The 17,779-nt window shown below is 39.3% G+C and overlaps 2 protein-coding genes and 1 long non-coding RNA gene across 4 annotated transcripts; 1 reads left to right on the top strand and 2 right to left on the bottom strand.

Moving 5' to 3' along the window:
* Positions 1-375: 375 nt before the first annotated feature.
* Positions 376-13,206, bottom strand: LOC131522495 (uncharacterized). Of its 2 annotated transcripts, XM_058748007.1 has the most exons (4): positions 13,143-13,206; positions 3,706-3,858; positions 2,947-3,244; positions 376-1,410 (listed from the first exon to the last, which is right to left on the bottom strand). In XM_058748007.1, exons 2-4 carry the CDS (start codon positions 3,707-3,709, stop codon positions 528-530), a joined length of 1,185 nt encoding a protein of 394 aa, XP_058603990.1. In that variant the 5' UTR covers positions 3,710-3,858; positions 13,143-13,206; the 3' UTR covers positions 376-527. The 2 variants fall into 2 exon arrangements, with proteins under 2 accessions (XP_058603990.1, XP_058603989.1); XM_058748006.1 differs by lacking the exon at positions 13,143-13,206 and having other exon boundaries at positions 3,706-3,884.
* LOC131522497 (uncharacterized) lies at positions 5,096-7,869 on the top strand. Its single transcript, XR_009266542.1, has 5 exons — positions 5,096-5,331; positions 5,927-6,000; positions 6,489-6,633; positions 7,310-7,422; positions 7,541-7,869. It is a non-coding gene; the product is annotated as an uncharacterized LOC131522497 (long non-coding RNA).
* On the bottom strand, positions 9,642-16,202 carry LOC131522494 (uncharacterized). Its single transcript, XM_058748005.1, has 10 exons — positions 16,099-16,202; positions 15,540-15,730; positions 15,284-15,404; positions 14,995-15,131; positions 14,817-14,882; positions 14,457-14,540; positions 14,190-14,327; positions 13,823-14,043; positions 13,292-13,451; positions 9,642-9,776 (listed from the first exon to the last, which is right to left on the bottom strand). The coding sequence occupies exons 1-10, from the start codon at positions 16,128-16,130 to the stop codon at positions 9,706-9,708; spliced, it is 1,221 nt and encodes a 406-aa protein (XP_058603988.1). The 5' UTR covers positions 16,131-16,202; the 3' UTR covers positions 9,642-9,705.
* Positions 16,203-17,779: the final 1,577 nt, after the last annotated feature.

Genomic DNA, 17,779 nt, shown 5'->3' on the forward strand with positions numbered 1-17,779 from the left:
TTTTTTGTGACAGCGCCACCTACGGAGCCGGAGAACCGCAGTCCCAGGACCCTAGTTTTGGAGGACTGAAAAAAGTGCCACTAAGGCAGTATTTCCACCCAGTTTTAACTACATTAGAATTTTAGAGTTTTTTAAATGTTTTATTACACCCAAATAATACTTTTATTGCAATTAAACCTGGTTTCTAGGAATGTTGAGTAATTATTGGGTCTAAGTAGCATAATATAATAACTCAAGTAAAATAAACAAGGAATCATGGTATAGTCTTTTCAGTCTCTAGATCAACTACATTTTCAAGTACAGAGGAAGACACAAGGATGACTCTGGTTGTAGATTTAAGATTGTGTATATTTTATATAAGACAGTACAAAACAGTTGAAGAGAAATTAATCATTTTTATTGAAAAAATACCACAAGTAAATTATTAATTATTGTTTGCATCAATCAAATTGTGTCAATTTATTTAATGTGTTTGATAAAACTATGTATGTTTGAGTGATTCTGATAACATTTTGATGTTTTGAAGTTTATTGGTCAGGAACAAGCATTCCTGCCTGAGAGTTGAAGTAATCAGCAAATTTCTCTCGCACACTTGTCGCTTCCAGGCTTGCTCTGTTGGGCCGTTCAGTCAGCCCCCTCAAGGGCACATCTTCAGATGCCTCTCTTAGCCAGTGTTCTGCTTCACCTGGGCGTGTCAGCATGTTGTGCAGAATGCATGTTACCACAATCAAGGTGTCTGTGGTGTCTGGCATCAAGTTAATGTCCCTTTGGAAAATTCGCCAGCGGGAGGATAGTATGCCGAATGCTTTTTCCACTGTCATTCGGGCTCTGCTGAGGCGGTAATTGAAGTTTGCCTTCCGTCTCTCTAGATTCCTCCCTGGGTAGGGTCTCATTAAGTTGGGCTTGAGAGGGAATGCAGCATCCCCAACCATTACAAAGGGAAGTCTTCCCAGGTCCTCAGCACCAGGCAAACACTGATCCTCTGGAACATTCAGTGTCTTCTCCCTCATTCCTCTGCCTAGTGTGGAGTTGCTGTAGACACCTCCATCACTGTTTTTTCCAAAATCACCTACTTGGATTGCAGTGAATTTGTAGTTTGCATCAACAAGGGCAAGCAAATTGATGGAGAAGGAGCCTTTGTAATTATAAAAAAGGCTTCCAGATTTTGGTGGAGCAGTGATGCAGATGTGTTTACCATCTAGTGCCCCGATGCAGTTGGGAAACTGCCACCGATTTTCAAAGGACAGTGCTATGTCCTTCCACATTCCCTCTGTGGGCTTTGGGAGATATACTGGCAACATTCGCTTTTCAATGGCCCTACATGTCTCTTTGATACAGTCGGACACTGTCTGGACTCCAAGACGGTAGCAGTACGCCAGACTGTGCATCGAGTCTCCTGTTGCCAAATACCTGTAAATAAAAAAACACATTGTTAAAGTTGATGAATAATGCATTTCTGTTTGTTTCACAGATTATGAAAACCTAAAGTCAAAATGGAAAAATCTGCGAGACACTTTTGTGAGAATCTCAAGCAGACCACGTCTACCCAGTGGTTCAGGAGCAACTGTACAAAAGGAATGGAAATTCTATCCATATATGACATTCCTTTTGCCATATATTCAACCAAGAATGTAAGTTTCTTTGTTCTTAAACTACAGTGTTCTGTTATATGTTGGTGCAAATATTGCTTGTATAATTTAGGTTATTTTTCTATTTGCTTTCCTTAGGTCAAGGAGCAACTTGGATGACTACAAACACACCAATGAATTTTCATGTGAAGAACAAGATGAAGATGGAGAAAATAAAGAAGAGAGAGAACAGTCAGCAGATGAGGGAGAAAGAGGAAGTGAGAGAGAATACACAGTAAGAAGAGAACAGCAAGGAAATGCAACATCAAGACCTAGAAAGAAGAGGTCCTCTGCCCAAATGGAAACCTCAGAGCTCTTAAAATTTCTTCAGCAGCCCATGCCGCATGAAGATCCTGATGAACTTTTTTTATTGAGTTTGGCACCTGAGCTGAGGAGAGTAACAGTAAATAAAGGGCAATTAAAAATCAAATTGATGTCACTCATTGTCAACTGGGATGAGGAGCAGCATCAGATGTCCAGGCAAATGTCTAATTATCAATATCCATCTCAATACCTCCCTCATGTGGAACCTCACAACTACATGCCTAATCTTACACACAGCCTGCCAAATCATCCTAATTTTTCACCTGCACCATCTCCTTCACAGTGTAGCTGGGGTAATTCACACAATTCCAAGTCTTGATGTGCACACACACACACACACACACACACACATCTTCTGCAAGTATGGTCCTATCTTATTTCAGTATTTCATTGATGTTCAAAATGTGTTGAGGGTTTACACCCAGTTTCTCTTGTATCCACTAACATATACTGTTTAGAGAGTCATATTTAAACAAAACAAATTTTTCAGAAAACTGTTTCATATAGTTTTCCAAGTTTTGCCACAAACCATTAATTATTTTCTACTACTGTTGTTTGGATTTGTTTTTTGTTTTTTTTAGTGTAAAGACTTTTGCAGAATATTTGTGTGATCTTTTATGAGGTTGATGTACAAATGTTGTGTTGAGCAATTTTAAACTCGTTACTGTGAAATAAACTACTTTGCAGATTATTTTTTTTCTGTATAGTTGTTTCTTCTATGCACAGTCATCTATTGACTTGTCTTGTATAATGTCATAAATTGCACCCCCAAATGGAATTACAAAATAATTACATCAGTAATGTCAATTTCATATATTTATAATTGTGTTTGAGGCATTAATCTAATAACTTTAAAAATAATAAAACATTTAATGATTTAACTGAAGAAGAATAAAAAATGTGAATTCACGATTGCTTGGTATTTATACCACTTAAGACACATCATCTTTGACAATTTTGTAAAATATTTTTTTTTTACAGTGCATTTACTTACCTTAGTGTTACAGCAAGACGTTGTTGGGGCTCAACTGGAACACGGAATGATATGGTCTGCTTCCTCAGGTCTTCACCAATATAAGACAGCACATTCTCCATATCAGTGGACGACATACGGAAATAATTTAAAAAACGTGCGTTGTCCAGGTAAAGTTCCTGCACTAGGTTGTGGAAGGCCCCTTGCTCTGCTCTTCTTTTATTTATTGGATGCACCCACATCCTTGTTTTTCTCCCCTGTAATAAAAGAAAGGCCGCTACTTTCTTCCTCCTCCAGAGCTCCTGTCTGACTCTCGGACCTTAATGAGAAAATAAATGCAATATTTCATATCTACATGTAATATAAGTAGTATTATTTTGGTCATTAAAAATCTCAGATGCTAAGTAGTTTTTTTTTCTTCTGTATTAAAACAGTTTGAGTTTGATAATTTTCTTTCCATAATAAAAGTGATGAGTTGTGTTTGAATTTCCCTATGAACAACAACAAATAAACTGGTTGTCATATGAGAAAAATTGGCACTGATTGTGTACAAATTATTTATTTTTAGTTAAACTATCATTGTGCGTTACTTCAATAGCCACAATGAATGCGAGAATGGATAATTTACCTCAGATTTTGAAAACAAATTATTTATAGTTAAAACTGTGAATTCTGTGCAAATAAACAACAACTGTATTTCATAACAAAGTTTCTCTAACAGTCACCGAGTATGTATTTCTTAATAATGGGAATTATTTATTTATTTGATTATTTACTCACCCATTTTCAATGCGAGTGCGGTACTGCAGTGCGCTTCCAAAGAGAGCCCGCCCACCCGCTCTTCTGATTGGCTGTGATATTTGATTGATTCTGTCGCATCGCGCTGTCGCGTCGCGTGTAGTGTGGACAGCCAAACTGCATTTCGCTGGAATCCTGTCGCGTCGCGTGTAGTTAGGACACGGTGTAACACTGTATCTGGAGTCGCCAGTTCACCTGTGCTCGTTTGTCTTCGTGAAAAAAGATTTGTGAGTTTGGCAAATTTGGCTGCGTCATCCTCCAATGCCTTTCTTTTCTTTTCTTTTTTTTTTTTTTACTATTAATTGTATTCTTCCCGCGATTAGCGCACTCTCGCTAACTCACGCCACAGCATTAATGGTTTCGGTTTGTCTCCATGGCAACGACCTGGGACACTCGCTTGTGTAGAGGAAGAAAGAGAGAGAGAGAGAGAGAGAGAGAGAGCACGCGCTCTGACAACAGAAAACGTCACATTTTAATGTTAAATTCAAATCTAGTGATATTAGCTTAGTTATCAGCCACACAGTAACTTAAACACATAGACGTTATTCTGTGTATGTAAAAAAAAATATTATTATTTTTTTTAAAAAGCAGCCCAGCAAACAATGTGGGGCCCACATGGGTTTCACATGGGCTACAGGGGTACAGAGTGGGCATGGGCTCAAAATGGGCATCTTATCTGGGGCCCACTTGGGTGGCCCAGCTAGGACCCACATGGGTGAACCCAGGTGGGCATCTTATCTGGGGCCCACTTGGGTGAACCCAGGTGGGCATCTTATCTGGGGCCCACTTGGGTGAACCCAGGTGGGCATCTTATCTGGGGCCCACTTGGGTGGCCCATCTAGGACCAACATGGGTGAACCCAGGTGGGCATCTTATCTGGGGCCCACTTGGGTGGCCCATCTAGGACCCACATGGGTGAACCCAGGTGGGCATCTTATCTGGGGCCCACTTGAACCCAGGTGGGCATCTTATCTGGGGCCCACTTGGGTGACCCAGCTAGGACCCAGATGGGTGAACAGGTGGGCATCTTATCTGGGGCCCACTTGGGTGAACCCAGGTGGACTCCCCATGTGGTTCCCAGTTGGGTAATTAATGGGAAATGTGTGCATGGGCTCAAAATGGGCTGCACATGGGACCCTATTTGTTTTATCAAATATACAAGTGCAAAAATAATTAATCCCATGGGGTGATTACATGTATATATATGCACATATGTGTCTTTAAAATTATTTTTGTTGTTGTTTTGACACTTGGATTACTTTAATCAAAAAAAAAAAAAAATTTTTTATTACAGTCTATGATTCCAATACTCATTCTACCCAATTTTCCACTGACATTTAGCCAAAAAAAAAAAAAAATGCTGCCACTTTAATTGTGCTGACAACTCGAGATCTCCCGAGTTCCATCGAGATCCCATTCCCCACGACATCAATCTACCGCGAGATGCAGCCCTGCCTCGATCTGCATGCAGTGTGGATCCCGCGAGATTTCATTCAGCAATTCCCATCCCCCACGCAGCACGCGCTGCATCGCGCCGACGCCATTACTACTCTCTGACTGCTTTGCTGTAATTTTCGAGAGAAGACGTTTGCCGTCAGTGTAACCAAGGTAAGAATTACAATTTTAAAACTGAAAATGTAGAGCATGTAATTACATTGTTTTCAAACCATGATGTTAACCGAAACATAGTTTGGTTTTTGTCACGTTACAATTTAGACTTCATACTCAGATCGCGCCATATTTTTCCTCTTATTTCTGGCGCCAATGTCTAACGTTAAACGATAATGCTGTATTGATGTTCCCTACGCCCTCTAAAACAAACAAACAAACAAAACAAAAAAACTCAAACTGCAGAGTTTGGCAGCGGGCTGTGTGCTCACGATACAGGAAGATTACGAGGACGATGTGAAATGGCTTATAGCAGAGAAGCTAACGTTAGTGTAAATAAGGTACGTTAGCCTGGGACAGATCTCCATTTGAACCGTAAACAAGGCTGTTGTACTTTTAACAATACATAAAATACAATAATAGTACAACAATATTTAATATTTATCATGCAAACAGGAGTTTCTGCCTTATATAAATCTGCAACAGTTTGCATTCGGGTGTTATTACAAATCATACAAATTGTTATGACTATACAAATGTTTTTGCCTAAATTAGAATTTTAATTTTTTTAAAGTAATAAGCATTTTTCTTACAGAAAGTAATCGGACGGTCTTGGATGTTGATGCAGTGGAGCAGAAATTGGCAGACCCCACCTTCCAGAAACAATTGGTATGTTCTAACACTAACATAACCATTTAGCAGCTTCACAGGGCTGAACGTTAACGTTTTTGCACCTAAGTTACAGTACTGTGCAGAAGTCTTAGGCCACCATTTTGTTTCTTTAATTTTTTTTAATACTGCCTATAAATTAGCTGTATTTTCTTGTTGTATTCTAATAAAAAAACTCTGAGATAATCATTATACCATTTCCAAAACAACAAATGCAATGGTGGCCTAACACATTTTCACAGTACTGTAGCTGTTTTGCTATAGAGAATGTTTTTGTAGCACAGGCAACACAATTGTAGTACAAGTATAAAACGTCTGTTACAGAGGTAACTGCATAGGAATTATGGAAGTGTTCCATAGGAATTGTGAGTAATAGACTTGTATGGACTTGATACACACAGTAGATCTGGGGGGAAATGTAATTGCAATTATTCAGGGTTAATTTTTTGTATTGTCTCCCCAATAATAATAATCTTGTTTTCCATTAGGTTGCTGTGGTGGCAGTACTGTGGATGAAGCCAGGAGAAGAATGAGGGCCTTCCTTTGGACCACCCGCATCAAGAGAGTTCAATTTTGTTGGCCGGCATGGAAAGTGAGAGTTTCAGGGGCTCAGACTGCTTGAGGTTGTATAAGGTATGTTTACTTGCTGTTGGATTATTAACTTTCATGTGCAAACAGAGGTTATTTGGTAGAGTTGAGTTTGTTCTTCATAAATCAGTGGAATCAAATCAGATTGATTGAATGCAAATAATTGTTCATATTTGGACAAGCAATACCCCAAAAGTATGAGAATATGAACCAGGTGTACTGCTTATTTTAGTGATAAGTAACTGTTCATTTGTGGTGAAGCGATCACAAAAAGAGTTTATAATAAATAACATTCAAACTTTATTAAAGACAAGTACACTAATACAAGTGAAGTGGTAATAAAATAAGAACAAACGAAGACATCAGATGCAAAAACCGTCTGAAATTTTCAGGCTCTTATGTTTATGTTCAGTTACTTCACTGTAATGGCAATGAATTGAATGATGACCTATATTTGCCTGCTAAAAATTATTTTTTAAAGAAAATTTCAGATTTTGACATTTGTGATTAAATGAGACAAAAACATTTTTTTGTGTGAACTATGCTTTTAAGTGTTGCCCTGTGCCCTTGTTTACACAAATCCATTTATGATAGAATATTATATCCGATACCATTATTGTACATCCTGAAAAAATGTAAAAATGGAGATGACTGCTTATTTATTGCAAGGGCTTAAATATGGAATTTAATCTATCTTTGATGCTTTTGATGTGCTTTACAGGAAGCTTGAAAAAAATTCTCTTAACCAAATTACCAGAAAAGTCAGCGTCAAAGTGGCTAATCGGTGATGGGAGGAAACCGTTCTGCAAAGTCACGTAGTAGAGACTAAGATAGGTAAGTCTTAAGATATTTGTGATTTATTAAATGGAAATACAATCTTTAAAAAGACAAGAATCGTCAGTTTTAACTGAAAAAGTGGCACAGTAGTTCATTAATTGTTGTCTTTTCAAAGGGCCGTTGGGAGAGCGAGGACAGAGGTGTGAGGAGCTGCACGATTGGATTGTTTGTTTGTGAAATAATGTATTTTAGAGTTTTCAGATATGTGTATACAAACGATACAAGTTATTCCAAATAATGTTTGGCAGGAGCTTCACTTTAACTTTTTTTAAGATGCTTATGTTTTATAAAGTTGTAATTACACAAGTTATAATGGTCATGTTCAAATTATTCCAACGAAACCTTGTGTAAAGCATGCAGAATACAAGTTATGAAGATTTTTATTTTTACAAGAAATAAAGTTTTTCAGGAGCTTAAAATTAACACTTTTTTTTTTTTTTTTTTATACTTGTTTTATAAAGTTGTGAATGTACAAGTTATAATGGTAATGTTTAAATTATTCCAAATAAACTTTGCTTAAAAGCATGAACTACTGGTTTCTGTTTATTGAATACCTTTAGCATTTTAGTGGATTTAATGTAATGTTTGTATTTAGGGGTGTACTGTAAAATAAGGTGGCCCATAAGAGACCTACATAAGACCTAGCTGGGTCCCATCACTAACCCATGTAGGCAGACTCATATAGGCACCAAATGGGAGCTACCTGGTTAACCCGTGTGGGCCCCATGTGGAGCCCATCAAGGGCCCATCATCAGCCCATCTGGGCTAACCCATGTTGGGCCACCATGGAAACTGAGGACAAAATTAGCTGGGTCCCAGATGGGCCCCAGATATCGGCCCAGTTGCAACCCCTATGGGCCCCACTTGGATGTGTTGGCTGGGAGGCGAGTCTGCTGGCCCAATTTATGAGCGGGGCAGAGCGGCCCACCGGGAATTCTCCCGATTCTCCCGATGGCCACTCCGGGCCTGGCAGTGTCTGCTCAGTTTCGGCAACCGGACTCGGGCCAGCGTACTCGGGCCGATTCTGGCGCGTCATTCACTCCCGCAATTTACAAGAGTCCGGCAACCGCATCCGGGCCGAGTTATTTTTTCCGGTTTGCCGGATTTGGGCCGTTATCGGGCCGGATCATTTTGGTGAACTAATTCAGTGCAGAACCTATAGGATGTCGCGCATGCGCGACTAAACGAGTCACTCTCGGAGACGACTCGTTCTTCCCGAGTCACATTAAAGATTCGTTCAAAAAGAACGAATCGTTCAAGAACGACCCATCACTACAGCATACAGGATGAGCTTAACGGCGGACGGAGACGGCGATCGCGTCTGTTCCTCTCACAAATCAATCATTTTGCCTCGGAAGACTTGGAACATTCATATTTTTTAAATAAATTACGACGGTAGTTGTATCTGCCTGTTATATATTATGTTTTATTGACAAATGGTACCCACACAGCAAAAGGAATCCGCGGTGGATCCGCCGCGGAGGTATCGCGGCTTCCGGAACGTACCCGCGAAACGGACCCGGATCGGCGTCCACTTGTGCGCAGTGACGGATCCACAACGAAGGCGAATCGCGGATCCGCCGTGGCTCCGCGCTGCATCCGCGATTAAAACCTTACCTCCGCGGCGGGTCGAAATTAATACATACATCCGCCGCGGACCCGCAACGGATTCATAAAAAAATTCCTGGCTCATCTGGCCCGGATCCGTTTTGGACCAGTTTCTCTCATTTTCAAAATCCCTTTTGTTCTCGCTATAGAATAAAATAGGATAAAACTAAAACCATCACTAGGCCTAGGCTACTACAGCAATATAGGCCTAAGCTTAAATCTGCATTGCCTTGTATTTTTAACCTAACAATATTGTAAATAGGCCTAACAGAAAAGGTTCAAGTCAAGACATCAATTTACTGTACAAAAGTAATCACTACTCAATAGAAATATAAAATTGATATTTAAATTTATGGAAAGTTATAGGTTATAGCCTATTCTGTTTTTAAGTAGCCTACGTTGGTGAGGCTACTCTACATTCATTTTGTGATCAAAACCTAATTTAGTGTTTATAGGCCTAGGTCGGTGCAAACATAAAATATTTTATCTATTAGGCTACAACTTCAATGAAATGCTGCGCTATGCACAGCTAAAATATCAGAAAATGAATAACTGGTGAACGACAAGAAGTTCAATAAAAAGGTTGTTTATTGCTCATTTCTCCTATTACTCTGTTTGTGTGGATGGAGGTGGGACACGTCTCCTCGTTGCCCGATCCCCCGCCAGGTTGAATCACCTGATTGCGTGCTTGGTGACCTCCGCGTCCGTGGCTGACTGTGTCATAGTGTTTTTCCTCACAGCACCTGTAATCAAACAGACAGATATGTTTATGTTTATGGTATGCAGCATCCAAAGCCAAGTATGCTTACACAATACAATATATGAGATAGGCATTAAGGAGATTAAATTAAAAAAGAAACATGACTTACAAAGTTATAAACAGGGTTGCGGTAGTTAATATAAGAGGTGGGTAAACTATGAATTTGTGATCAGGGTAAGGTGTGCTGCGCCTTTTGCTATCGGCTGTTTAAAAAAGACATCCAAAATGTTCAAACAATATCAGTGGTATTAAATGGTTCCTTGATCAGAGCACATATTGTATGTGGATAAATCAGTGTGGTTTTGTAATGTTTTAAGTTTTGTTAGGTCCTACATACATTCTATTTGGAGGTAAACTCTTAACATTACATAAACTCTTAACAGGTGGATAAACTCTATTTCTGACATTGAGCGGTGGGTAAACTCCATTTACTTGCCTTTAGTCTCCACTACAGCCCTGGTTAACATTACATTAAGTCATTTAGCAGATGCTTTTATCCAAAGCGACTTAACATTCTCAAGCTACATGTTGCAGCAGAGACCTTAGTGTTAGGTTAAACATTCCAAAACCAACACTAAATTAAAATACAACTCACATGGTAATTTACAACCCACACAAAACTGCATTCCATCAGTGTGTATTATTATTATTATTTTTTATTTATTTATTTATTTATTAGGACAAATGTACACGAGCGAAGCTATCGCAACCACCAGGCAGCCAATACGTTTTTGTGCGTTTACTTTGATAACATGATGGGCCTGTTACCCACACCTGGGGTGCGTTTCTCTTGACATGACAATCCACTGTGATTCCAATCCCCAACTTCGACCATAGTTGCGCTCTTACGCACAAGTGCAGGTACGCCACTGTTTCACCTAAGATTGTGCCGGAAGTTGGCATCTCCACTTTCTAGAAACGCACCCATGGTCAACGCCGTTTACAGTGCCAGCAACAAACTGAAGGAATCAAAAGGCGGGAGTCTCACAGCAGAGGGGATCCCACAGCAATTTCGAAGATTTACTGCATGTCAGAAAGGTAGGCTTTTTATTATTATCATTATTGCACTGACTGATATTGAACAGGAATATTTTTAGTAGCCTACACTCAAAAAAATGATTCGGTCTAAATTTACATTATGTAATTCAATTGCATAACAATTTTCCATCCATTTAGATTACATAGTTTTAACAAACAAATCAATAAACATAATGTGATTCATATGCATCAGTCATACGTGAATGAAATGGGTAAGATTTATGTAATAATTCACAGCAAAGTCCCCACACTGCTCAGTGCTCATGTGTTTCCACACTACAGAGTGTTCAAATAGCATTGAAGCAGTGCTGGAGTTAAGAAGATAATTATGTGATGATTGACTATTAATGATGAACAGCTGCTGTTATCAAGAAGAATCACCGAAGAAAAGAGAAACACAAGAACTACAACTGACTTCAGCCACAGCCAAAGATGAAATCAACTGAAATAAAAGAAGACATTAAATCCTTTAAAATCTGATTAAACAGCTCCACAAACAGCATCAGATTGACCAGATTGAATTTATTTCTGTCAGACTTCTAGAGAAGCTCTTATTGAGAATTTACAGAGGTTTAGATGCTTTATTGTTTTGTTTGAAATCACCATCAAAGAGACCAGTGTTTCCTTTTGCTGGGCTATTGACCCTTGACATTTTGGTGTTAATATTACACTGGTTGCTTTAACTGTCTGTTCATATTAAACGCACTTTGCTTAGCCAGCAAAACCAAATGAAAAAAAAAAAAAAGTTATGACTGACTTCATTTCAAGACCAATATCTGATTATATGGATGTTGCATTGCTGTAATGTAACATCCAGCTTCAGATGTAGTAGTATTGAAAAAAAATCAGATAATTTAAATAATTTATAAGTCACTTTGTACACAGAAAGTTTTCACCTGCAGCATTATAAAGACCACAGACATCAAGAATCAGCATATGAATCTCAACAATGGTGATAGTCAACAAAATGCTTCATATTGCAATGTATGCTGGGTACCAGCATAGTACAAGTCTCTCCCATGCATCCCAGCATGCATTGCAGCATGAATAAACAATGCAGCTGAGCTGAATTGTCTGATTATTTTCTTTTACTCTTACTATTTTATTCTACGTTTGCTGTTTTAGTTGTGTGTTTTTTTTTTTAGTAGCTTGTTTTGTGATGTTCAGAGTTCTATCTGAATATTTTGTTGACTGTCACAATTGTTGAGACGCATACACTGATTCTTGATGTCTGTGGTCTTTTTGTGCACAAAAAAGTTTTCATCTCTAGCAACACAGTGACTTGTAAATTATTTAAATGATCTGGTATTTATAATACTGCTAGATCTGAAGCGATACAACATCTATATAATCAGATATTTGTCTTGAAATGAGGTCGGTGGATCATCTGCCCACAACTCTTTTTTTTTTTTCTTAGCTTTGCTGGCTAAGCTAAGTGTGTTTTACATGAACACACAGTTAAAGCAACCAGTGTAATATTAACACCAAAATGTCAAGGGTCAAGAGCCCAGCAAAAGGAAACACTGGTCTTTTTGATGGTGATTTCAAACAAAACAATAAAGCATCTAAACCTCTGTAAATTCTCAATAAGAGCGTCTCTAGAAGTCTGACAGAAATAAAGTCAATCTGGTCAATCTGATGCTGTTTGTGGAGCTGTTTAATCAGATTTTAAAGGATTTAATGTCTTCTTTTATTTCAGTTGATTTCATCTTCGGCTGTGGCTGAAATCAGTTGTAGTTCTTGTGTTTCTCTTTTCTTCGGTGATTCAGCTTGATAACAGCAGCTGTTCATCATTAATAGTCAATCATCACATAATTATCTTCTTAACTCCAGCACTGCTTCAATGCTATTTGAACACTCTGTAGTGTGGAAACACATGAGCACTGAGCAGTGTGGGGACTTTGCTGTGAATTATTACATAAATCTTACCCATTTCATTCACGTATGACTGATGCATATGAATCACATTAAGTTTATTGATTTGTTTATGTTAAAACTATGTAACATAAATGGATGGAAAATTGTTATGCAATTGAATTACAATTTTTTTTGAGTGTATTTTCCCTACTAAATACAGGTGCATCTCAATAAATTAGAATGTCGTGAAAAAGTTCATTTTTATTTCATTTTTGTTATTTCAAAAAGTGAAACTTTCATATATTTTAGATTCATTGCATGTAAAGTAAAACATTTCAAAAGTTTTTTTGTTTTAATTTTGATGATTAGAGCTTACAGCTAATGAAAGTCAAAAATCAGTATCTCAAAATATTAGAATATTTACATTTGAGTTTGAATAAGTGACCATCCCTACAGTATAAATTCCGGGTATCTCTTGTTCTTTGAAACCACAATAATGGAGAAGACTGATGACTTGGCAATGATCCAGAAGACGAACATTGATGCCCTCCACAAACTATTGACTTTGAACGTATTTAATATTACTTTGAATTATATACTTACTGAAAAGCAAGGTCTTTGCTGCCATCCTACTGAAGGGCTTTTTGTTATTAACACCCTTCCAGTTTATCTGAGGAGACACCTCATCTGTGAAGAGCCTGCCCAGGATGTTCCAGGTCACCCTCTTCACATCCTGGCCTCCAGTGGTGGCTAAAGAAGAAATCTAAAAGACAAAGACATCTTTTTTAAATAAACAGCAAGGTAAACATTTCTTAGCTTAAGTTGCATTTAAAAGTGCATTCAAAATGTTTTTGTTCCTGTTGAAAGCGTCCAGAAATTTCTATGTTTCTTCTTTTTCTGTAAAGAAAAAAAATCCTCTTCTCTTGGATTATTTTTTTTTCTAAACATGTACTTGGCTCACACCCTCATGGACCTGTCAAACCAGGGAGATTGTTGCTCACTGACAGAATCTTACCACTGGGAAAAGGCATTTCAGGACAGGCCTGTTCAGGGCTGCTTCAATAGAATATTTGCAATAATCATGGACAATCAATAAACCTAATGGCACCATTCATATTAAGTAAGAAAACTCACCACTCTCTGTCGAGCTGGGCCATTTGACGGTTCCTTTAAAAACATTTCAAATGCCTCCACTGCCTCCAATTGTTCCAGGGGAAAATGAATATTGTCGGGCATCTCAACATCTGGCCCCGGGGTGCTGTTCAGCCTGCTGCTGAGGTAGTTCACCCTTGCCACAAGCTGGTCTTGTTGCTGTTTAATGGTTTCCAGCAGGCTAAGGATGTGGACCTCAGCCGCTGTTGACAAACATGAAATATAGCTAAAATGTAGTGTATTAAATATATCACGTTACAGTGTTTATCCTCATTACTCATAATACTGATGTTAGTTATTGACAAAGTTTTGTTGTGGCACAGAATGATACAAGGCAGTTATTGCTCACCAGAGCAGGGAATGGTATCGGTCATTCTTCTCTCTCGCCATGTTGGTCTGTAGGTCAGGCTTGAACAGGGCTCCCCTGTTCGCCGCATGTTGAGGGCTGGTGCGGGGGGTGGAGGGAGTTGTGGAAGGCCTGCCGTTCCTGGCCCATAGTGAGGTGGGCGGTGTGCGAGAGGGTGAAATTTTATTAAATGGTAGTCATCTGTTAACCATGACTGATAATACACATGGGGCCTTTCTATTCACTAATATTTCAGAAATCAGTCCCTACCTTGAGTAACTCTGCACATGTTAAATGCGGGTGCAGGGAGTTGAGGTGGTGAAGGGTGTTGCTGTCCTGCCCCATGGTCAGGTGCTAAGGGAGAGAAATTGGTATTAAATGGTTGTGATCTGTTTACCATGGTAGACTGCGAGCTACAGGGCCAAACTAAAAATCTCTGGTCATGATGAACATTAATTTGTATGTTTCAACATTTTGGTACACTACCTATTTGAACCCCATGAATGGATTGACATTAAAAATCTGAGATGGTAATGCAGATGCAATCTATTGATTTGAAACAGTGACCCTTGCTGTGTTAATATCGATGGGGCCACTGTATTCAATATTATTTCAGAGATCAGTCTTTACCTAGACGGTTTTCTCCAGGTTGAGGAGTAGTTACTCTGCTGCCTGGCACTCGGCGAGATGGTGGAGCTGGAGGAATGGATACAAGGAGAGGGGAATATCTTTAGCACTAAGAATGTTAACCATATCTCTAAAATAATATTAGGATTTGTTATTTTGATGTTAAGAGATTATTTCTTACTCTGCCAGTGCAATTGGCTTGAGCTTGAGGCTTCAGCTGATACACCAGGCAAATTGAAAGGTCGTGACGACCTCAGAGATGCAAAATCACCATTTTCTGGCTCTTCTTCACTCTCATCGGAGTCCCCAAAACGATGGCTGTTAAGTAACCATAATCATTATGGTTATTGCAATCGCAAAATTGCCAAATATACATATAGTGCAAGCATCTCTGGTCTATTTTTCAATGCTACGGGAAATAACCTTCATATTACTGTAGAAACATAACAAAAACAAGATAGAACACTTACACTGGCTTCCTGACTCTTTTCTCTGGCAGCTCACCCTCCTGCTCTGCATCAGACTGTAGCTCAGAAGTGTTGCAGCCGGTCTGATATTGATTCATAAGCCTAACGGCGTCTTTGTAGTTGTCTAAAAAAATTAACACGAGTTTCATTGCTCAATTTCATGTGCATTGTCAGAACATAGAATGAATAGGTTATTCCAAGCAGAAAGAGAAGCAATCATGAAATTATTTTTAAACAAGAATTTTATGAATTGGCATACCGTAAGTTCTGATGACCTTTACGTCATATCTTGGCCAGTTTGGCTCATGCTTCTCCTCGTTAGCAGCTGCCCTTTTCACACGTTCAGTGCTCTTAAAGTTGAGCCAGTACACCATCCCGTCATCATACCAGTCAATTGGCACAACAGCAATGTCCTCGCTTGCTTGAAATTCAATTAGATGAAAAGGCATCCTTAATGTAGAAAGAAAGAAAAGGGTATTTATTCCTCATCAAAAAAGGAATAACATGGACTAAAACATGCACAAGTGTACAGTTTGCTCAACCGTAAAGTAGGGTACTATTGCAATTTTTTTTGGCAGAATGTGTTGGGGTGTTGTTTCATAATCTCACAAAAATCATTGCATAATGCTAATAATATAGTGGACTATGTACAGTTCATGGTATTGAGAAAGGTAGGACATGTATCAGTGCATTTTAAATTCAACATAAAATATAATTTCCCCTGGCATTTTGAGGGATAATATGTCATCTCATATTTTTAAAACATGAAATTATGGGTGTAGTGTATGGAAAAATACCAACTTTTGTGAAATACTTACAGCAAATTTTCATCCAGAGTAGTAGAAGTCATAGTCAGAAGTCAGTAATCAACTATATTATTAGAGTTTTTAACTTGAACTGATTGTTTAAACGGATTGATTAATTGATTGATTGATTGAACTGATTTTTTTTTTTCCTCTTCATTTAGTGGAGGAGGGGTATGGCCAAGAAACCATCCCTGTACGGCAAGGCTACACATTTCTGTCGCAACGCTGACACCTCAACCGACTTCAGCTCATCAGATGCATCATTTACAACAAATATGTTCAGTCTGTCGGAGTTGAAGGGGTAGGTATAGAATGGAGACTGCCGGGAAAATTCAGTGTAAATAGCATACACAGCATTATCATTTTGGATAATGTTTTTGATAAGGCAGACTTTATCCCCCACCAGAAACATGTTGTCCCCTGTTGTTAATTTGACGGTCCACCTTTCACATCGCATTTCCCCATATTGCGCATTAACTCCCATGCCAACAACAATTGGGCCCACAAAATGCTCCCTTTTCAGTGTAATGTCTGCATCAGCAACCAATTTGGTAGCTGTAACCTCCGAAAGGCGCAGAATGAGCTGAGCTAGAGGGAACTCAGGTTTTCTAATGAGTTTTTTTATTTTCCCGAGGTGGTTCTCATATGGGAACGCTGAAAAAGAGTCCAGACAGCCATGCCTCTTCACCTCGTCTGCCAGGTGGACCAGACAGTGGACATTGTACACAATCTGGTCTGTCCCATACAGCTCACCAAAATGGTTTACAAAGGATTTTAGCATTTGTCCAGCATAGTCAGCAAGATTGAGATGTTCAGGACTTACCAACATGGATATAGCAGTTGACAGGAGCATGAAATTGTAGTACATGTTCCGGTCCAGGAATCCCGCCAGCACCACAGGGCCAGTGTACAGTAAGAACTGTCGGAATTCAATCACCTTCCAACAGTCCAACTCCCTAAGCGACCGTGGTCTCCGGGCAAACTCAATTGGCACGTAGGGCCTCATTGACTGGAGTTTGCCTGACATCCTGTCTACTATTAATGCCGGCAGTCTTACTGTTAACGGACCCCGAAGCCAGGTCAGGAGCAGTTTCCAAACACACTAGATGCATATAATCCAAGGGAAACTGCGATACCATACCAACCTTGACATTTTTAAATGGATGTGGCCCCTCGTGGTGGTGTAGTTCATCAAGTTAAGTTAAGTTAAGTCGTGACGTATTGTCAAGTATGGTGACCCATACTCAAAATGGTGCTCTGCATTTAACCCATCCAAGTGCACACACACAGCAGTGAGTAGTGAACACACACACACACACACACACAGTGAACACACACCCGGAGCAGTGGGCAGCCTTACTCCAGCAATTAGGGGTTCGGTGCCTTGCTCAAGGGCACCTTAGTCATGGTATCGAAGGTGGAGAGAGTGCTGTTCATTCACAATCCCCACCTTCAATTTCTGCAGGCACGGGAATCGAACCAGCATGGTCAGATGTCAGTTCATCTCATTCACCCAGCGCTCTGGGTGTAGGCACTTGCCCTGGGTGTAGGCACTTATCGCACCCATGGTAAGCATTATGGGCCTTTGTTTTTTTCACAAAAAAAGGGGCATCACAGACTACCGTGTGAAACTCAATTTTGAGGTTCTTATCTCCAAAGCAAAACCCAGCCTCTAGCTCCTGTAGTTCATTGA

The sequence above is a fragment of the Onychostoma macrolepis genome, chromosome 16 (assembly GCF_012432095.1).
Source record: "Onychostoma macrolepis isolate SWU-2019 chromosome 16, ASM1243209v1, whole genome shotgun sequence".
Lineage (NCBI taxonomy): Eukaryota > Metazoa > Chordata > Actinopteri > Cypriniformes > Cyprinidae > Onychostoma > Onychostoma macrolepis.

What these genes read in the sequence shown, in the direction of transcription:
- LOC131522495 (XM_058748007.1), bottom strand. An exon ending in CGTCTTGCTGTAACACTAAG is followed by an intron (nt 1,411 to 2,946) that starts GTAAGTAAATGC and finishes TTTTATTTACAG; the next exon opens with GTATTTGGCAACAGGAGACT.
- LOC131522494 (XM_058748005.1), bottom strand. Translation starts at nt 16,130, where the DNA reads ATGACTTCTACTACTCTGGATGAAAATTTGCT. An exon ending in CATGTGCAGAGTTACTCAAG is followed by an intron (nt 14,328 to 14,456) that starts GTAGGGACTGAT and finishes ACTATGGGCCAG; the next exon opens with GAACGGCAGGCCTTCCACAA. An exon ending in GCCCAGCTCGACAGAGAGTG is followed by an intron (nt 13,452 to 13,822) that starts GTGAGTTTTCTT and finishes TTTGTCTTTTAG; the next exon opens with ATTTCTTCTTTAGCCACCAC.